We start from the raw sequence: 23,344 nt of genomic DNA on the forward strand, positions 1-23,344 counted from the left end.
GAGAACAGGAAGCTATACACTGGGACTTCTCCAAACTCAAAGACTGCAGGCCAAATCCACATATACACAACAAGGAAGACAAGCCTGTCATGTGCCTAAATTTTATGAGATATGATGCTCTGCAAAAGCCAAAAACATCTTTCCCACTGGCCTGGTGCTGATACTTGAACATCTGTGAGTGGGGATTGAACTCCCTTGGGTTAGGGCACTGCCCCTATTACATGCAAATATTCCCAGGATAATTTATCAGAGCTTTTCAATGTACTTAACTGAGAGTTTGACTTGAAAGGGAAGAGGCTCTGAAAACAGGTTCAAAAATGGGACAACTACCCACAGACAGCAGTCTCAGGAAGGGGCACTGTGTAGGCAAGGAAGCCACAGCGTTAGGATCCTGAGGGACCACAGAAAAGTGCTGGAAGTGAAGGTAGCAGGACACACAGAGGATATTTTTTCACCTACTTCAAGTTGTTGCCTAGTGCCATACCTGGTCACACATTTGCATATGCAGCCCAAGTGCAATGGCATAGTCTTGCTCATCCTGCTTTTCAGCTGCAAGGGCCAATATGATAAATGACTCTAGAACAGAGCTTCTCAAACTTTAATGTGTATCTGGGGATCTTGTTAAAATGCTAATTTTAGGAGGTCTTGGCTGGGGACAGAGGTTCAGCATTTCTAACAATGTCCTAGGTGTTAATGATGCTCTTGGTCTGCAGACCATACTTTGGGTAGGAAGGGGCTAGAAAGTCCCCTCATTTCCAGTGCAATATCCACTATTCTAACCCCTGGCTCTCATCAATACCCTTTGAACCAAAAGTGACAGTATCCTAGCTGGGGAAGAGGCGAAACATAGTGCGTTTGAGAGCAGAGCATGGTCCTTGGAGTCAGATAGACATGAATTCAAATTTCAGTTCTGCTACTTAGTAGCTATATGACCTCGAGCAAATCACTTAATCTCTCTATCCCTGAGTTTCCTCAATTGTCAAATAGTGATAATATCTACGCCACAGAGAGACCGTCAAGATTAAAAATAAATAATGCAGCAAACACTAAGCTTGCGCCTTCCCTAGATGGTTTCCTTACCTTAATCCATCCTACAGTTAACTGCCAGGACAATCTCCCTCAAATTTGCATTCATCACATCAGTATACCGCTTCAGGGATGTCTTTATGACCACCAAATGAAAGGTAAACTCCTTAACTTAACTTGGTGTTCAGCTCCCACTGTCCAGCATGCACTTATCTCCAAGACTCCCTCTACTCTTCCTGTCAACATCACCTCTGGTTTTCACCCATAAAACCTATCTCCTCCAGGCAAATCAGCTCTGTGCCACCATTAAATTTACTAATTGTGAAATGTAGACATAAGCATTTAAGAGATCTAGGGAACTTCTAAGCAACCACCTCGTCCACACTCTTCATTTCACAAAGCAGAAAATAAAAATCCAGAGAGGCTAAAAGACTTGGCCTTGAGAATAAAATTATTATCAATCAGTATGAAAACCTAGTTTGGGGACTTTATCCAAATGTTCCTTTCAGCATCTCTTCCCACTTTCTATCCAGCAAACCTCAGGGAACATGCAAAACTCAAATAAAAGGCGTTTTCCCCACTCATCAAGCCATGCTGTGGTGGCATCCCAGGTACAAAATGGAGGAGGATTGGCACAGATGTTAGCTCAGGGACAATCTTCCTCAAGCAAAAAGAGGAAGATTGGAAATAGATGTTGGTGTAGAGCCAATCTCCCCTCCTCCACAAAAGGTCCTTTTCCTCCACAATTTATTCCACAACCTCTCAAAACATGGGCATAAAGTTTATGCTTTGGTTTATTCAACATGATGCCAAAACATATTTCAGTCAACGAATTAGGGAGGAAAATCAAAGAAACCAATCATTTGCTTTGGTATAGACCAAGTCAACTGAATATTGTAATACATACTAGTTACTAGTTTTGGAATCTGCTTTACCACAACATAGATTGCTAAATACCTTATTTTAGGGAATTTTCTTCTCTTCCCATCTAGATTACATGTCTCTTGAAAATAGGAACTTTGTCTTATTCATCTTTGAACTCCTCATTGTCCTGTCAAGATGTCTTTCTCCCTTCTTCAAGTACTGCGCAAATACTGCTAATTTACTGTATTAAAGACATATTATTTTTTCATAATGTTGAATTAACCTTTGCAATCTTTCTTATCTAGTCTGCTTTGTTACAGTCTTATTTGACCACTTTCTTCTATGCTGATGTATTTTCCCATTCAATGGCATAAAACTGAGAAAGATGATTCTCAAAGGCTATGTGTTTGTATTTATTCATATATACCTTTGTATAATAAAAATATTTCATATCTGTGTATTTTATATCTCCAATCACACAATACATATCTTGATTGTTAAAAATATGTCTTCTACTTTTTATCATTTCCCAAAACTATAACACCTCACTTCTACCAAAGTACTTGAAGCTATGCTATACACATTACAGAAGGACTAAAATAACCATTGTTCTTATACAGCTGTAACACGTACAAGCTAGCAATATGGTATACTGAACTAATCAAAAACTATAAACTATAAAACTCCTGGAAGATAATATTGGTAGTACACTCTTTGACACTGAACTAAAAAGGATCTTTTCAAATACCATGTCCTCTCAGACAAGGGAAACAAAAGAAAAAATAAACAAGTGGGAATTCATCAGACTAAAGAGCTTCTGCAACACAAAAGAAATTAGTATCAAAACATAGAGACAACCCACCAATTGGGAGAAAATATTTGCAAATCATATATCTGACAAGGGGTTAATCTCCATAATATATAAGGAACTCACACAAATGAACAATAAAAAAGCAAACAACCCAATCAAAAAGTGGGCAAAGGATGTGAACAGACATTTTTCCAAAGAAGATATACAAATGGCCAATAAACACATGAAAAGATGTTCAACATCACTAATCATCAGGGAAACGCAAATCAAAACTACACTAAGATACCGTCTTACACCTGTTAAAATGGCTATAATCACTAATACTAAAAATAACAATGTTGGAGAGGGTGTGGAGAGAAGGGAACCCTCACACACTGCTGGTGAGAATGCAAACTGGTGCAACCATGATAGAAAACAGTATGGAGATTCCTCAAAAAACTTAAAATAGACCTATCATATGACCCAGCCATCCCACTACTGGGTATCTACCCAAACAATTTGAAATCAACAATCCAAAGTAACATATGCACCCCTATGTTCATTGCAGCACTATTCACAATACCCATGACATGGAAGCAACCAAGTGCCCATCGACTGATAACTGGATAAAGAAGATGTGGTATACATATACAATGGAATACTACTCAGCCAGAAAAAAAGGAGAAATTCATTCCATTTGCAATAACATGGAAGGACCTAGAGGGAATTATGCTAAGTGAAATAAGCTAGTCTGAGAAAGACAAACACCAGATCATTTCACTTATATGTGGAATATAAATAAGTACTGGGACAAAGAAAACAGTTCAGTGGTTACCAGGGGAAGGGGGGTGGGGGGCACTGGGGCTGAAGGGGAGCACTTATGTGGTGACAGTCAAGAAATAATGTACAACTGAAATTTCACATTGATGTAAACTATTATGAACTCAATAAAAAAAATTTTTTAAATAAAAAAACAGAAACCACATGTGCAATAATACATCTTACGTACACAAAGAAATATGCAAGTTGCAAACTAATATAAAAATTCTCAGAATAAAATACAAAAATATGATTTTAAGTATCAAAAACCATATCATACTACAAGAACTGATTAGAACTACACCTAATTTTACACACAAAAAATCTCTCAAAAGTTTGATGTGTAATGTATAAAAATTTACACATTAAATTTATGTGTATGTATGTGGATGAGTTTATCTGTAAGCTTATTTTAGATGCATTCTGAGAGTTCATTATTTATAGGCATCCGGGAGATAATCCTTTTTAAAGAAATCCTTTGGAATAACTGATTTATATGTTTTATAAATCCAAATTTTCATACACTGGATTTTCTTAAAGAAAGGTATACCAAAAAAGAAAAAAAATCATTATTTAATATTATTAATTATGATCAAAACAGCTTAGCCTTTTTTCTTAATTCCCAAGCTTTAAAAAATAGTTCCATTCCTAAACCAATATTTTTCATATAGATCTATGACCCTGCAATGCTCACAGTTTTCAGTAAACTACGTTACTTGGAAATGTTTAGTTAGGAAGATACCGGGACAATAAATGACTGTTTTATATCCTTAGCTTCATTTTAGCCTTCCTATATTCACACCCTAGAGGTTCCAGATTCTTATCCACAAAGTGATTATGGTCTAGGACTGAATCAGATTTGTAACAAATGTCCACTGGGATCCTTTGACCTATCATCGATGGGCAGAGCCAATATATGTCTTCTGGCTCGCTGAATCCTTTCACCTTACCTCAGGGACTTTCCACAATGCTATATGGTTAGAAGCTTCCCTTCACAAACGGCGAAAATGAATGAAAAATGATTTCAGAGTAGAAAAATGGAAACCCAAGTCATTATATAGTGTCTTAAGGCTACCCTGCATTTACCACCTTAGTGCCCAAGCAAACATTCTAACACATGTATAATAAGGGATATTCTTCTTTAAGTTTTGAATTTCATTCTCTCTAATTTTATCTGATTATTGACATGCACCATTTATATTAAACTTCAATATATCTAGTCACACAATAGCATAAAACTTCTAACAGTGATCTACAATAGTCTAGAAACCATTACGATTTGTTTTAAATTTTCCAGAAAAAAATAAAGCACAAAGCTAATGAAATTTCTAATAACTATGATTTTTTATAAATATTACCATATCAAAAACTAACAACAGTCATAAAATTATTTATAAATAAAATACAGGCTTTTCCTCTTTTTTTTATAAGGTAATTTAGCATGTTATTCTCTCCTTTTTCTGCAACTGGTCTTAAAATGTATTTCCACTCAAAAAATAAAAATAAAAAATGTTTCCAAAGAGAGAAAAGAAAAAAATTACAAAGTACAATGTTTTTGTGCTACAAGCTATACAAAAATCTGTCACCATCTATGTTACACTTCTAGTCATCAATAAAGTACTTTTTTTCAATGCACCACTCAAAAATCAATTATATCAACTCTTTTGTATAGAGAAGCGGCACACCTTTCAGGCAACTAGTATTAATGAGTAGACATGACTATAGAATCTCCATCTGTTTCTCTGACAAAGCTGTGGCTACTCTACTCCCTCATTGAAATTCCATTAATCTGGTGTACCAAGGTCCAATGTGAAAATCAAAACTCCATCTAACCCTTTATCAGCTCACAATAACCTACAAGTGAACTTTGCCTGTTAGCATGCAGCAAGTTATGATTTTGCTATCAATCAGGCAGTTGGCCAATAAAAAAAAAAAAAAAAAAACGCAGGCTGGAAACAGTGTCTGGCAGGGTTTGGAGACTTTGTTTTTGTTTTCTGTTTTCATCCCCTTTCAATTTCTATAGGGCGTCTGGACCTTGTGAGATTATGCATTATTCTCCTTGGCTGTGATTTAATTGCTACTAGCAATCAAGTCGAAGCATCACTGAAGTGTGCTTGAATTTCATTAGAAGATATAACTTATGCTACTTTCCTACAGTACCTAATAAACCATAAAGAAACCAAAACACATATGGCTTGAGGGAATAGCTGGAAACTTAGGTAGCCATTTGGGAACTGAGTGAACTTTTGAACCAGAGGAACAGAGAAAAAGAAATATTAAAGGAAAAGACAGACTTAGAATGCACACAGAGATGTGCAGGTTTGACCTTCTCAGTACCTTGAAAATTACATTAGCATTATGAAAAATACATATCATGTTTAGAGTTTATAATCCATCAATGTTCAGATACTTTGTTAGTGCCTACCATAAGGTAAAAGTCAAAAGGACAAAACAACAATCTGATTTGACAAAAGGCCTTTTGTTGACCTGTGCTAATTTGGTTATACTTATTGTTAAATGCATTATCTTTTTATAATTAATATATCATTAGACTGAGGTCACATAATAAAGGAAAATTTATTCAGCAAAGGAAAGAGAACACATACAAAATATAAGTTGCAGGGAGAAAAAACTGATATGACTAGATGATACTGTAGAGCAGAAATGAAAAGTCCAAATGGTAGTTTTAAAATTAATTTATAATATTCTTAGAAAATGTGAAACTACCAAAAATGGTTTTATATACCAAAAATGAATAATACTAAAAGTTCAATTTTCAATCTGCTTATGAATTGCCTACACAAGCACTAATGAAAATGCACCAATATTTAACAAAAACAATGTTATATATGTTATTACATAATAGTCAAATATTGATAAAGTAACTCTTTAACAATAAATCTTTTTCATGCTATATGTCCTGTATATTTGGTTATGAAAAGCAAACATATGATAAATTATTTACTCATAAGACAGAAAACAATAATTATGTAAAGGTACTATAATTTAAAAACAATTCACTTTTTCTCGCAAATCACTGGCTCATAGATATTGTTGGATTTTTAGGTTGAAATTTTTTTTTAAGAATGCACATAATGCTCCCTTCTACATCAAAATATTTATGCTATTTTGAGAAATTCCAAGCATATATATTCTATGAATATATTCTCTGTGTGTATGTGTATATATATTCTCAAGTATAAACATTCTGTCTCCATATATGTATACGTACACACACATACTCATTTCCACCTACCAACACTTTATTTTTGCACTTTTATTTTGCTTTTCTGCAAAATATCATTGTACTGTGTCTGAAAAGTAGTTCGACTCAAACAGTAATTCATTGTTTTGCCTAAAAACATTATTTCATTAATTATAAAACATCTTCTAGTAGAAATGCTTTTGAAGATCAGGTTAGAAAGGGTAACACTCTGTTTCAGATAGTAAGTGTGACTGAAGAGAAATGTGCATCTTTTTAAAAAACAGGGAATATAAGAGAAAGAAATCTCTTCCTTTAAAAAATAGAAATTAAATGTTCACCAAAATGTAAAATTCAACATAAAATGGACATGATTATTATTGCTACACATTGTACAAAGTTCTGAATATAAAAAAAAGATTGTGTTGTTCTGAATCAGTGGTTAGAATGTTTATCACTTATGCATGTACTTGACTTATCCCTGTTCTGCAATAGACATAATTTTATACCTCATAAAAGCAATTTATGTTTCCAAAGGGAATAATCTGGGTAACATAAAATGTGGAGTGCTCTGTTGCAGGAAGCATATTTTCATTCAGCAATTGTATTTAGAGATGGAACTGCACAGTTTGATCATCATATAGTAGCAGAAGGCATTATTCATTTCTATGTCTATGTGAAACTTTGAGTACCACAAATTAATATGCATGGCAAATTTATCAATACACATTCTTAATTTATAACTATATATCACCCTTAAAAAGTCTCTATAATGCGGATGTACTCCACTGGCTATTAACAGAGAAAGCACACACTACACTAAAGTTTCACAACTTTGGCAAGTTTTTGAAAATTACTAAGAGATAAAAATTAACTTCATACTAATTCAATGAATACAAAACACTGTAATATTACTGCATAATGTGGGGCATTTTTAGGTGACAGTAAAAAAAAAAGAAAATGGGCATTAAAAGAAGCATTTGATAAAAACTTGTCTCAATGCGAGAAGGCAATGTAGGAATAATTAATTAAATATTTTATGAACTCATTTTGTATAAAGTTTTCTGAAAAAAAGAGATCAAAAACCTTTTTCATTATTTATAAAATAAATAATACAACAAGCTATTAAGCAGTACAATAAAATTAAGCAAGAATCTGATAATATTAAATTAACCAACAAATTTACTAATAATATTCATATGATGATGCAAGCACTCTCCTAAAGACTTTAGTAAAGAAAATTTCCTGGGAAAAGAAGGAACTACATACTTAGGAAAACCACTAGAGAGAGCTCTTCTGTTCCTTAAATAGTTCTGGTACAGGTAAGATAACTGAAGCCTCTGCATTTATCTGCTTTCTGACAAGACCTCTACACATTGCATTGTTTTGCGTTAGAGTGTCAAGAGGCATATTCTACGGGAAAATGTCACATACCATCAGAAGGGACTTCATCATCTTTATCATATCTTTCTGAGGCTAATGAAATAGTGTCTGGAGGCCCAGCAAAAGGGTCATCATATTCGTCCCCATCTTCTGCATCACCTATAAAAGAGTCACAGAAAAGTCTTTTACAATTTGCCATCTTAAAAAAATGTTACTTTGTCAGAAGAGGTAAATTTGACTATTAAACTCAGTCACTGTCATAGAAAAGGAAAGAAAATTTTTTGAACTAGGTAAAAACAGGTCTTATTTTAATGTATATCAACTGTGATTTAGATACAGTAAGAGTTTTTGAAGGTCAGTATACAACTGCCTATTTCCAATACAAAAGGATACAGGTTCTAAAATTATGGTGGTCTCTACAAAGATGAAGACAAAAAAGTAGAAGAAGGGTATGCATCCAAAACAAGCAAACAAATCCAAAATAAGGATAACAACAACAGAAAAGCACAACAGAGAAAATAATTCAAGTTAATACCATTTACCTACTCAACAATTTGAAAAATTATGATGAGAAATTGATAATTCAAGACATATTAACATTTTATGTTTCCATTAAAAATCACAGGATGTGGGGCCAGACGGATGGTGTGGTGCTTGCACTCATGTGCTCCAGTTTAGCAGCCTGGGGTCCATGGTTCAGATCCCAGGTGCAGACCTGCACACTACTCATCAAGCCATGCTGTGGCGGCATCCCACATAAAGTAGAGGAAGACTAGAACAAATGTTCGCTCAAGGACCACCTTCCTCAAGCAAAAAGAGGAAGACTGGCAACAGATGCTAGCTCAGGGCCAATCTTCCTCACACACACACAAAAAAAATCACAGGATTACATTAGAGTAAATCAAAAATACTCAGTTGGATTTTCAAGAGCAGGAATCCTTTATGGGAAAAACTGCTTTAAAATTTATACAAACCTTTTAAATTCAAACAAGGTGATTTATAAACTAGACACTTTCAATTTTCATTCAATGATACACAACCACTCTTTTAACGTTCTAACTAGTTTTCTACATGATTTGCAAATCCTAGGTTGGTTGGTTGGTTTGAAGTAACTTACTCCCCACAATAAAATCTGTGGGCTGGGTTTTTTCCACATATTCACTTAGAATAACTTTTTTAAAAAGAGAATGAATCAGATATTTGCTAGCCCAGTTATATATAAGCACTCATTTTTCACCCATATTCAATGAAAAAGAAAAATGTATGCTTATTACTATATCAATTACCTAACTGTTAACAATTCAAGTTACCTGTTAACAATTCAACAGAAAACCAGCTACCTCGGCATGCTGAAAATCTCCATAGGAACCCTACAGTACCTATAGTATGACTTTTAGACCATAGTTGCTGAGCAGATCCAGATAAACGCTACTAGTCTCTCCAAAAGGATATCTGCATCTGCTGACATCCATTTGATGGGTAGAAACCTATTTTTCACCTTCTTTTTGGTAGAGGAAATAGCCTCTTTCAAGATAATACTGTCAAAGTAATTTAAAAAAGCAATATTCATCTCTATTTCTTTATAATTCTGACATTTCATCAGTATTCGTCATCCTCACCCTGAAAGTAAAGACAGGGACATCTCCCATCAAGACAATAAGAGCAGAACATAGAGATGACTATCTTGTTGTCCTTCGTGATTCTACCACTAGGGCTACCATACATGGTGATGTTTCTTCCCCAACTAAAATGCCATGGAACACATACAAATACTGCTCATTCCTAAGATCTTAATTTCTTTCTTTCAAGATGTTCAAAGCACTTTTCAAAACGTTCAGTGATCCCTTACAAAATTTATTTTATGCAAAGAAGAGTGTTCTGACTTCAAATATGAGGTAAGAGAGAACCTCATAAAGTGCTAGTAAAAACATGTTTGCGCATGCAACGACAGCTCATAGATCACAAAATTCTCAGTTACTCGTAGTTCCTAGAGTACCCTTATATTCTTAAGAAAGTAAGAATTTTTATGGTATGAATTTTCCAAAAATATTTCATATCATGAACTATAAATCTTTTTGTGAAAACAAAAGTATTAGGATACTTCAAATACATCACCATAACTTAGCACTTAGCATATTACACTACTACAAATATAAGAATACAACAATAAAACCAATGAATATTTTGGAAAGGATTTTGAAAAAACACTCAGACGCTCAGGCTTAAATCTATTAAACTCTATGAGGAAATAAACAGAAAAAAATTAAAACAAAAAGTTTTGAAAATCAGAATTAGTTTATTATCCTCTGATAATATCTATGCTGTATTTTTACATGTATACCCATGTATATTCACATATATACACACATGCACACACCAATCTATATTTATAGAGATATATACACACATCAAAAAAGAGCATTATTAAAGCTATAAACTCAATAACATTTAATATGAGTTAAGAATATTCTAAAAAAAAAGAACATTCTAGACAAATTGGTCGCTAAAATGTTAAAGACACTGGTTTTTGGGTTTTTTTTAAAAAAAACACTTTTGGGATTATGTATTAAAGTGAAATTGTCTTCAACTTAGCCATTCTAAGAACTGAAGCTCATTCCAAATTTTTTTTTAAATCAGTGTGATATTTATATTTATCTAAGACAAAATAAATTAAGTACTGCTACTGGCCTCATTACTTCCCTTTTTTTTTAAGCTTCCTTTGTACTAACTGAAAGTATCTTTACTTTCTGAGTATAAGAGTAAGTATTCTTACTCTTATAAGGAGCTCTGTGGTATCCGTACAGGGTTATTCCCTTTTTAACTTGCATTAAGTTGAAAGAATACATCATTTTTCAAAGTGGTCCTCTTCATTTTACTATTGTTCCAGTGATGATCCATCCTTTTTCCTTCCCCCTAATTATTATTTTCAATCCAATAAACAGAGCTGCTGTATTATAAGGAACTTAAGTTGAACACAGGGGTCGCTGTTGAGTAGTAGAAAGCATTTTTTCTCCCCAGGGGCTGAGTATTTGCAGCTATACCTGCAAAGACTTCTATAAATTAAAAGGAAAATGTTCAACTTGTGTTTATGTAATAGAAAGCTGAACTCCAAAGCAACAATGAGCATCAGGTAAACGTATCCAATACAATTTACAGACATAATTGAAAGCATTACAGCCTAATCAGACATCAAAAAGAAAAGCATGCTCAAATGAAATGGCTACAGAATCATTAGTTGGCAGCCATTCTATTACAATCACACATAATGTCAGCGGTGCCTTGAGCCTGTGCCAATGACAACAGCATAAATTTTGCATCTCATTTCTGTGGCCATAAAATTAATGATCAGTTTAAAAATACTTCTTTGTAAAAGTTATCGCGCAAAGAAAAGACATGAATGTGTCCCTGTTATGTACTCACAAGGATAATTATGGGGTTGTTGCTCATTAATACTGTTTCTTGTTTCCCTAGAAAGGCATTTGATTTATCCCACAACTTTCAAAAGTTTAATTAACGATACAAAGTTAACAGCCTAAAAGACAATGATCCAAGACTTCCCTTCCTATAATTTCAGTGGCAACTTAAACATCACAGCAAAATCAAGGCTTAATAGCACCACAGCAGCATATTTCTCTGAAAAACATCTTTAAATTTAGAATAGTTGGGTTCAAATCACTATTAGGCATTCTTTTTTATATGGCTCACCATCAATTAACATTTTCCTAAACGTCTGGAGATGAATCCCAACAGCCAATGAACAGTCATGATCTCTACCACCAGCGAAGGTGATCTAACCAATTTACTGCTTGTTTTGTCAAATACAATCCTATTTTAAACACAAGCAGGTAAATCTTAAACTAAATAATATACCTAAAATTTAGATGATAACCATTCCCTCACATAGAGCATGAAAGACAAACTTGGAGGGGAAAATTCCTGGAGTGAAAACAAATTAATTTCTAATTCTGTACTCAGTTCACTTGTCTAAACTAATTTCTCAAGTAATAATACAAGTAAAATAGACAGAATTAAGCATTGTAACTTGCCATTTCTTAAGGCAATCTACAGTTTAATTCTTAAAACTTTGAAAGATATAGGTCATCACATATAAGATTCTCCTCGTAACTCTTCTACCATCGGAGGGCTAATGTATAGTGTGCAAATATGCAGCAGAGTTTGAAAATAAGAATACCATTTCCAAGCACTACCTCTGACATATACTTCTACTACTATAGGCCCCATAATTTCAAACATGCTCAACACATTTGGACAAAGCTAGAGATGGGGGTGGGGAAGCTGCAAGTTTTTGCTCAGATTTCATTGGGAAGCTAACTTTGAAGAGAATATATACTATGCTAGAAAGAGTAAAGGAAAGAAAACTAAACGTCATCCAAACTTCTGACTTTTCTGCCGTTCTTAAGGATCCCGTCAGAACAAATTAAAATGGGTCCCCCTTCTTACCTAACAGTCCTACTATTTTAAAAAGTAGTTTAGTCCATTAACAAACTTAATAATACAAATGAGGTCCAGGAAATTGCTTTCTAAGTAAATCTATGCATATTTAACAATATCAATGGAGTCTTGATGAAATCTATTAAACATTTTTTTTAATTAGAGGAAAAATATTTTAAAGGAGAAAAAGAGAGCTTTTTAGTTATGGCATCTAAAGGGAATTGAAAGCAATGTATTCACATTTTCTAAAGCCGTAGACACTAATATTTTACAAATTTTAAATATAGTCTCTTGAAATATTTGTCTCATGTTAATATGTATGCTCTTCTTTTAATAATTTATAATTTCCTCAAAAGTTATTTGAAAACTGAATTATAAAACAAGATTTACTTAAATCCCCTTCATAAATGAACACATATTACTATAAGATTTACGGAATGCCTACTATGTGTCATGCATAGCTATCGTCACAGTATCTTAATCATTCTATAAAGCAAATAATCATACCTAAATCATCATTGGAGTGAAACAAGACTAATATAAGAGCAAGACACAACTACAAGTAAAACTTTCTATCACATACCTAATATATATTAGAATTCTATTTCTTCTCAGTCAATAACAGTCTTTACTCAATTGGTAATACATTTTCCTTATAAAAATAATTACTTCAAGTCACACTTAAGAGACTTATGACCTTGTTATATGACAGAGAACAAATTCTAAAATAATCATAATTCTAAAATAATTCTAAAATGAGCATAATTCTAGTGCATGAAGTCTATATTCAGGAGTACACTTTAGATTAGTAGGCTATACTGCAACTAAGAACAGAAAACTAGGGTTAGATATTTACTCTCTCATGCACGATATTTGAAGGATATAAGAAGGAACTATCTACTCTAGATAGAACAGGCAATATTTCAAATGAATAAATAACAGGGCCTAGACTAAGCAAGATGGGTTCTAGTTGCTTAGATTCAAATCTTTCTAACATACGAGAAAAATTAAGGAATTTAGAAAACCAACTGATAATTTATTCTAAAGTCACAATTTGTCAGACTTCCTCAATGGAGAATCTAGACTGGCGTATATGAGGAGATAAAATGAGGACCTTAATAAGTTAAAGAAAGGAAAAGGGAAATTTTAAGCTTGCTATGGAAATGAAAATAAACAGCAAGTAGAAAACTAACTTGATGGACAAGCTTCAATATCTAGGAGCCACTGTAATAAAATAAGTTTCTACCAATACAAACCATTCTTGCCAAAAAAATGGAAATATTTTTAAAAAATCTTCTAATATCTATGCAGCTTAGTGTTTCAACAATTATATCAATTAAAATAATTTTAAGAATTGAAAAACTTCAAACTGTAAATTCTGTATTGTTAACTCTCAGGATAGGGGGTAGTATCTAGAGTGTAAAGGGAGTGGGTAAATGTGGGAGGGAAGTAAGGAAGGACGACAGACATCTGTGTACATTATACAAACTAATAACTCACATTAAAAATGAATAAATCTGAATTAATTCATTTCATTTAAGAACTCTCTACCTGGTCCTTTTTCTCCCACTAATGATATTAAATGGTATTTAACTGTCATTTAAGAAAAATAATGAAGTATAAGAAATAAATAAGAGTACAAAGGTAAAAAGGAGAAAAACAGCCTCTGTTCACTTCACTGTGACCTCATATTGACCTGAGAGAGACAGAGACAGAGAAAGAGAGAGAGAGAGAGCAGGAAAAGCAGCCAAAAGGAATTCTGCCCAGGTCTTCTTGGATGAAGACAATTCAAAACCCCAAACAGAAAATGTAAGAAAAAAAAGAAATGCAGCACTATCAAAAAATCCTTAGATGAACTGAATTTACTCAATATAGAGATTTGATAATTACTAAATTCTTACTTTAAAAAAAAAAGATGTATCTTGAATAATTACTTTGCAGCTATTAAGTCTGTACTAACTTCCCTTTGCTATTCCTAACAAGCTACAGGAATAGCCTTTTATAACAAACTGAATATCCTTTGAGGGTACATGGCATAAAATTACTCAACTTCTCATATTTCTCCAAGGTATCCATCTAATTTCTCCGTAGGCTTGCTTTCGAGCAGGCGCTCTGGGCAATTAGTTAACCCAGTACAGCAGGATTGAACTACAAATGGCTCATTCTGAGGAAAACGATTATGGGGAACCTCTGAATTCTGTGTTATTTGAACTCTTATTCTAGGTTCATTTTTCAATTTCTATCAAACACTATATAAACTTCTATTCTCTTTAGAGACAAAGAATGTATCTTAGTAATGCGATTTTAATATCCACATACCTGAACAAGTCCTAAACCAGAACACCAAAGGGAAAATTCCTACCCTACTATCGAATCATATGCAATTCTACCATGACTTCATATTATCATGCTTTCTACCTTAAAACTTTTAATGTACAAAAAATTAAGTCACAATGAGAGTTCAATAAATAATCACTAGAACAAAATATGCCTTTTAAGAAAAGAGGCAGAATCTGATATCTAACATTCCTCTATAAACAATGCACTGTATAAAAGGTTATCATAATTAAAATGCACAAATTTATTATTTCTATATCCAACTAAGCAAAATGCAACAGGATTAAACCCATAGTTTAGGATTCGTCATAGACTACAAAGAAGTGGTATTCGTGGGGAGGTGGAGTTTCCTCCTCTTCTCTTTATTTAATAGTGTTAAAAATTTTAATATGGAAAAAAATCTCCTCTCATTCCCTCCAGCACAATGATCTTGACGATTTAATGTGAAAAGAAACTGCGGTCTCCCTTTAACTGTTTGATTTCAGGTTTGTCTGGTTAAGTACTTGGTTTGCTGAAACTGTCATTACTCTCTCACTTATCAGTTGGCAGAGATACGAATTACTCTGTGGTATCTGCTAACCCCCGTTAGAAGATGCCATACCGTTTTCCCCTAAACCCAGATCCTACCTCCACATAGGTTAACTGACCTCATGTTGTGACCCTCATACCAGCATCCACAGGCTTTAGGTCATGACCTATGAATTAGCAGCATGGAAGTGAGAGCCATACCCAGCTTCCCTTACAGAACTGAAAACACGAAATAGTAGGAACTGCCTCTGCCTTTCTTGATTTGGTTTTCACTAGGCTAAGCAGCTGCCTCTCGAAGCTAAAGGAAGACAGTCAGGTGACCGCACTCTCACATATTTCATAAAAGTTAATTCTCTTTGAAAATGTCTATGACACACATTTATTCGTATCAAAAGAATCATAAGGCTAATAAAAACCAGCATTTGAAAAAGATTTTACTCATGTTCTTAAACAAAAATTGACATTTTTTAGTTTTTAAAATAATTACCCTTCAGCAACATTACCTCTGAGCACCCAGCCCTGGGCCCTCCTGCTCCCATCACAACTATAAAACCATCTCTGCAAATGGCATTGGGTTGGCATCTCACCTCTGCTTCACCAAATTATCCCATGTGTAACTGCAAGTATAGACATTTCTTAACAAACTGTTGCCGAATGTACTCTAAGAAACATAAAACCCAAGAAAGTTAAATACAGAAGATTTCTGCATTGTGCAGAAGATTGTGCAGAATCTGGATATGCTTTTTAATTTTTTTCTCAGCAGGGGGAGCTAGCACCCTCATCTTGAAAGTCTAAGTATACAATACGGAAATTTAAATTTTGATTCCAACTATCAAACTGCAGTATGTGCTAGATTATTCTACTGAAAATCTCCACAAGGAAAAAAATATATATAAGTTTGACAAGCTTGAAAATTTACCTTTGTCTTGAAATTCCTGAAGATAGCTGTAAAATAAAGCAAGAACGTTAGATTTTAAAAGGAGGGTTGACAAATCAAAACAAGGTCTAATCGGTAGCAATTGTTCGGATCTATTTTAAAATCTCTATTATAAATATACATTTATAGAAAAAACTGTTTCCTACCCTGAAATGACAATTCCAAAGGCTTATGGATTTATAATAAAAGTATTTTTAAAGACATAAAAAAGTTACAGTAATAAAATCAGGATATATCTTTAATACCTACAACTTATATTACATTTATTCATTTTAGTATCTGGAGGTATTTTCCATATTTATATTAAAATTCTCAACCTACCTATATCTTATCCAAATATCTCCTCAAATAATCAAAACGAACAGTTGGATTTTGCTAGAATGCTTAGAAAAATACACATACAGAATCAAGAACCTTCACAAAAAAAAGGGTATTATGATAAGTATGCTTGTTTTTAAAAATTAGGGTAGAAATATATTTTATCCCTTAAAAATACTTAACACCAAATAAATCAGAACATAAAAAATGTAATTCCACAATGACCAATTCTTTATTAAAATGTTAATTAAAAAATTACTTCTAAGTAAGAAATTAGTAATAAAAGGCAAGAAGTGACTTACGTAGACTTTACATCTTTTATCTTCTTAATAAGGGATTCTCTCTTTTCCTTAGCTTTCTTGGATAAATTTTCCCCTTTCAGTATGTCTGCTACAAATGTTTCAACATCTAAACCATGAAATATAAGAAATAGGATACAAATTAAAGGAAAGAATCATTTTTTGTGAAGACAAATAGGACAATGATTGTTTCTACCCATAAGTGTTACTATCTGTACAATTTGTTACAGTTATTTATCAATCCAAAGCATAACAGTAGAAGTATGTTTCAAACACTAAGTTGAACAAATCTGTTCACCACTTAGCTAATAAAATTTGTATGCTCTACTTATGCTTAGCACAGCAAATGCTATTTGGATGTTTGGCATCATTAAACCAGGAAGAAGCACACAAGTTTTAATAAACTATGCTGCCCCATAAAACAAATTCTCTCCCATAAAAGCAAGCACAGAGCTTTTATGCATGTGTTAGTATCATTTTAGAGTATTTTGTAAGTTCCTGTATGAATAGGTCATTCACAATATTACATCAATATAAGCTAATGTCTCTGGCAAGGGCCTGTTTTTCCCAGGGTAATCCATTTTCAGGTATACGGAATGGTTAATGCTTTAAAGGAAAACATTAATCCCTTTTTCTAGCCAAGATTCCCAAATCAAACCCTCCTCCTTCCTACCTGCCCCACCCACTCTGGCCAGCCAACCTCAAATAAAAAAGATAATTAGTTGTGTGGTTTTGTGTGCTCTGCTTCCTGCCTTGGTATTACTACCTGGAAATATTTCTTTAAATAAAGGAAGAAGTGGCAAAAATAGATTCATCTATTATTTAAAAATATAGTACCCAAGAGATAAGATTTCCATGACCTCACATAACATTTCCACATAGCCTCTCTTTAAAAAATTGAGTAAACTTCTAAATTATTCTGCTTTCTACTTCTCTCTAGTATAAAATTCCCACAAATCCTTACTGGTTTGATTTTATAATAGCCCCATTCTTATTGTTCATGAAATACTGTACAATTTTAATTTTATATTCAAAATTTCAAACCTCACTTTGAGATACCTAATATAAGGAATATCATAAAACATTTTTTAAAGTAGGTATGATTATAAACCATCATATTTCCTATTGAACAGATGTATGTATGTTTTACTTTCTTTTTATCTATTTTGTCTCCTAACTCACACTGATAAAAAGATGGTATCAAAACATACAATAATATGGGATGTAATTAATTTAAAGCCATATAATAAATAGTCTTTTCAACTGTACTAGTAATTAACAATTTAAAACCCAGTATTTGAGATAGAATGTTGTAATCGACTTTAAATTCTTGATTACAAAAGTATCTTGATCCAATGAGCAAAGTTGATTAAACTGTTATTCTATGCATTCATAATAAATGTGTAAAGGTAATTTTTCACTAAATCAATATGACAAGTGAAAATTAAAATTTAATCTTGGAATAATTTTTAAAAATAGCTTTCTGGTTGGAAGTCCATTAACGACTAATGTTAAAGCAAGTATCAAAACGAAATGAAAGCAAGTCACAGCTTCTCTTTCCTTCAGCTGTTCATATTTGAAGAGGAGAACATAGAGACATAATCCAGTACCAGTGCAAATTAGACTCAGACTGCTAAAGTGAGTTCAAAACAACGAAACTTATATTAAAAAAAAAAAGCGCTCTCCTCTAAACGCTTTAATTTTGTACCCAGAGGAGCAAGCCACCTTTGGACATTCAGACATTAACTAAAATGGAAAGGGTCACCGGTGTCTCTGAGATGGTCACAATAAATCTACTAAGAAAGGGGAATAAGGGAAGGAGGAGCATCTCTACTGCTGATTCTTTCTTCCAACGGGCACTCAACACTTGGGAGAACCACAGCACAATGATTGGTGAATAGTCTGCTTAATGTTACTTTCACTCAGTGTTTGTCCTTAATTCCCTCATCCGCGAGTATTTAATTGCCTATTTTACATTTTCATTATACAATCCAAGTTTAAACAAAAGGGATCTATTTTCTATCTCCGGAAGCAATAACGGAACGAATTACAGCCCGAGAGTTATTTCTTTAAAAGGTCATTTCAGATCTATAAAAACTCAGAAAACATAAAAAGCTGCAACGCGCTATATAATGTTTCCTAATACTTCCAAAAAAATTTTTTTTAAATACTGAGCCACGTAACTATTTTATGAAGAAATACTTGTTGAAAGAGCATGAGACTGCAGGAAAAATGTGTTGTTTGTTTCTTTTTTGAGGAAGAGGAGATCCAGAGATTGGGCAAGGGAAAAGATCTATCTATTTAGAGGAGTCTTAATGTATTTATTCCTAAACTTATCCCAGAGAAAGGGTTTAAGGCAACTAAAAAGATTTAATAAACATCGATTTTTAAAAAATTATTTCTCAAAGGAGACGTGGAAAACGTAGGAACTGCTTTGCTGTTTTCTTTTTTTCTTTTTTAACAAATAAGAACTTTAAAGTAGAAGAGGTGCCTGCAATCATCTTAATTTGTTGGTGCCCAGAGACTCGGTTGGTTTTTAAATTTTTGAAATTTGGGTTATTTCTTAAAATCCACACTGTGCCCATTTGTTTTCAAATCGAACGAAACCAGCCCCTCGCAGGCACAGGAGATCCTATGGACGCGCCCGCGGCCTTCGCCGGGTCCCTGAGCAAACACGGACGCTGCTCCCCCAGCGCAAAGCCAAAGGGAGAGCGAAAAAGTTACTCCGGCTTTACTGGGAGATGCTTCGGCTCTGCAGTCCGCGACATTCGACACTCGGAGTGCTAAACCCCCGGGTTTCCGTCAACCGAGCTGCGAGCAGGGAGCCCCTGGTTTGAGGCAGTGCCCTCGCCAGACAAATGGGACTAGATCTGCGGCTTTGCAGCTCAGAGCCAGGGTAATATTTCAAAAGCGAGCAATAAAAGTCCTGGGCGAATCAAGCGCTCCTCTGGCTGGGTGGAAAAGAGATTTGAAGCTTTTTATTGTGCTGTGAATAGCCCTGCAAACGGTAAAGCAGCGAGCGCGTTAGCCCTCTTCCACCTTCCTGTAGAGGTCATGTCCCTCCGTTAATATGTAGATTTCACTGACTCCAGACTGCCTGAATTCGGGGAACAGCCACAATTCGATTACAAGAAAAGGTCAGCCTGCCTCCTCGCTCGCCCCTTGGCCTGGTGAGTTAGAATTCCTCTTCCTCAGAGGGAGGGGTCTGCACTCATGCCCACTTGCTGCGGGAGAGGAGAGGCGTAGAGAAAGCGCAGTTCGGGGGTGCCCCCAACGCACCCGGTCTAACCCCTACTGCCGCCCCGCCTGCGGCCACGCAGACAGCAGATCAGCGCCGCCAGCATTTAACCCCAGAAGTAGCCCCATCTCCATCAGCCCCTGCCCCCAAGCCATCCCTGAGAAAAAAGTTATCCCAGCGAGTGTAAATGTGGTGGGGATTTTTGCTCCTATTACACCTTAACACTGTCAACAGTAAACCCTATCTCCTGGTAGGACTCTAAAGATCTGGGGGAGAGGGCCGCGGAAAACATCAGATTTACAACTGCTCTGTAGATAAACGTGAAGTTCTGAAAAAACATTAAAAGATGACATCATGCCTTGGCTCAGCAATCCTCAAGCAGTTTAAGTTAGAAACCTCCCCATAGCCATCACAACCCCTAAACGGCAAACACTTAGCACACACCAGATCACCGAGTGGTACTCCAATTTTCCTTTTTTTTTTTTTCTGTACATATGCATCCCCTACAAAAACTGCCACTCCATCTTTCCCTAGAGTCCCAAGTGGTTAGGACAGGTGTCTAACATGCACACGCGCGTGCACACACACACACACACACACAGAGGCTAACTGCTTTCTACCAACTTCCATATGGATCACACAATGAAAAGGTGAAACCACACAACATTAGAACAGTTTTTAAATTCACGCAAATAAGAAAATAAACTGTCTGCTTCTCAAGGCTGAGCACATAGCACAGGTTCCCACTCCTGAAGAAAGCAGAGATTAGACCACTTGCCCTCACCATCCTCCACCAGCAAACTGCCTGGAATATGACTTCCAGGCTGGAGGTTGTAAAAGAAAAAAGTAACACCTGGTGCCTTCTGCCTCATCCCCCCCAACTACCCAATACCTCCCTGAGGGGGCATCTACACACACACCCCCCCCCCCCCACAGAGCCTCTGTGATGGCTGAATTCTAAGGAGAGGGAGGGGCAAGAATTGGACTGAATCCACTACCATTTGCTCAGCCCCAGATCAATAAAACCAATCACACAACACCCCAAATGGCTTTACTACTTAATTCCACATCGTTCTCCACTTTATGAATTGGGCCAGGTTTCACCTTGTATTCACTGAGGGGCAATCACCAAACTTACTGTGGTAAGGATCCCAGCCAAACTTTAAGCTGGCATCAGAACAAAACGACAAGCTTTTCCTTTCTGTTAAAGCCGGGGTATGGTCTGACCAAACACCTACCGGTGAGAATGTAAAAATCAATTAAGCTGGGCACATGTAGATCAATGGGACCAAATGCCCAAAGTTGGAAAATGGTTAATTGAAAAGTTATTGATTGCTCTAATCAATGTCTTTCTCTTGATTACCTAGCACTTTTACAGGTTATGGCTAAACTGTGAACTTTTCGAACATGGAACAGACATGAACATGAACAAGCAGTTCTCACAGTACGATGGGTAAGATACGCCTTAGTCTTACGATCCAATCATCTGACAAAATTTTCGAAATTGGCTTTGGAGGCTAAATGATTTATTTTGATAGAAAGCTAGGCTGTTGAAGGATAGGGATGAACATCTTTCACCTCTAAAAGATGACTCTTGATAAATACCACCTTATAATAATCAAAATCTTTTTACCACGCATTTTCAAAGAAGCCTGAGTGAATAACACATTAGTCTGAGATTTACACTATATTCACTGTTGGGCAGCATCTATTGTAATGTGTTCAGTATGTGATTGAAAAAGAAATGTAAACTCAGTGGAATGAAAAAGATAGACTTGGCTTTAATTGAAAAAGACAAACTAAGTGAATAATGAGTATATAAAAACTAGCCTATGCCACTTTTATCACCCACATATGACACTTAATCTTAAATTTATGAGAGACAACTGAACTGTGTTTCAAATCACCAGAGGCTTTTCCCACTCTGTTGTTTCTATCTCCCTTCTAGTAATACTTTAATGCTGATAACGTAGAGATAAACCCATTTGGAAATTCTTCATATATTTCTCATTTTCTAGTACATTTAGATTCCTTTCCTAAAAGAAAACCAGTGATAATTTGGACTGAGTAGCTATAAAAACTGTGCATACTATCAAGAGCCTTATTTAGTAATGTGAGATGAAAACATTGTCAGTGGAAAGTCATGTGGAAAACAACTCAGCCAGAGGTCCCCTCCCAAGAAAAAGTAGGATATTATGTGCTTAAGATAGGCAAATAATTTTCCTAACATCACATCTTAATTCATCTATGTTATCTGACCCACACAAGATACTATACATTTCTGGTCCCTTGATTTACAAACACATATTCCTATTTCTAGAAGAGAAAATCTTAGAGGTGTCATAAACTGATTTCATTTTGAGATCAAATGTTCTCATATCGACTTTATGCTCATTAGTTATTAATACCAAAATAGGGCAGGCTTTTCTTGCTCTGTAGGAAAATCCAGGTGCTAAAGAAGTAGGTGACTATTGGTGACTCAGTAGGTGGCACTCTTCACTTTACATACTCATCCAATGCCCCAGAAGGCAGTTATGGGACACTAGATATACCACAAATAATTCTCACAGGAAAAATAAAACCAAAATGTTGACCAAATTATAAATGGAACTTTGGAAAGGTGGAAATCAAACCATATTATTCCCAGCCTTGAAAAAGTTCTGTCTCACTTTCAACTGAATTACATTCTTTACCTATTGCCCCTAAAGGAAATATAGATTATATCGTGTGAAGGTTAAAAAAAAAAAATGTACTGGAAATCCCCAATAGGGGAGAATGGAATATTTCTAATCAAGACTGCGGTGTGAAGACAATCTCAAGGTCACTTTGCAGAAACCATACAGCCACTTTGTTTATTGCTGGTTTGATTCGGTTTTGATTTTTCAGAGTACTGACAACCACTATTTTCTTTTTTTAACATGGGTTTCACTTTCTAATTTACTAAAAGGAAACTAATATCCTCTCACAGTTTTCCTTTTTAAATGTGTTATCCTAAAACAAATGAATGAGAATATCTGATTGCAAACCACTAACACTCCAGTATTCAAAGGGTGATTAAACCAATGAAAGAGCGGGTGGAGCCAGTGGTTCTAGTTGCTCTCACTTTTTTGCCTGCCTGGAGGGAAAACTCACATAAATCAAGATTATTCTT

The 23,344-nt window shown here is 34.8% G+C and overlaps 1 protein-coding gene across 1 annotated transcript in view; it reads right to left on the minus strand.

The window, feature by feature from the left end:
• Window positions 1-23,344, minus strand: part of SKAP2 (src kinase associated phosphoprotein 2) — a 169,514-nt gene that overhangs the window by 142,643 nt on the left and 3,527 nt on the right. The window contains exons 2-4 of the mRNA XM_005609268.4: window positions 16,959-17,064; window positions 16,321-16,346; window positions 8,136-8,243 (exon numbers count right to left, since the gene is read on the minus strand). Coding sequence (XP_005609325.1) covers window positions 8,136-8,243; window positions 16,321-16,346; window positions 16,959-17,064 — 240 coding nt within the window. The remainder of the gene's footprint in view (window positions 1-8,135; window positions 8,244-16,320; window positions 16,347-16,958; window positions 17,065-23,344) is intronic.

This window comes from Equus caballus, chromosome 4 (assembly GCF_041296265.1).
Source record: "Equus caballus isolate H_3958 breed thoroughbred chromosome 4, TB-T2T, whole genome shotgun sequence".
Taxonomy (NCBI): Eukaryota; Metazoa; Chordata; class Mammalia; order Perissodactyla; family Equidae; genus Equus; species Equus caballus.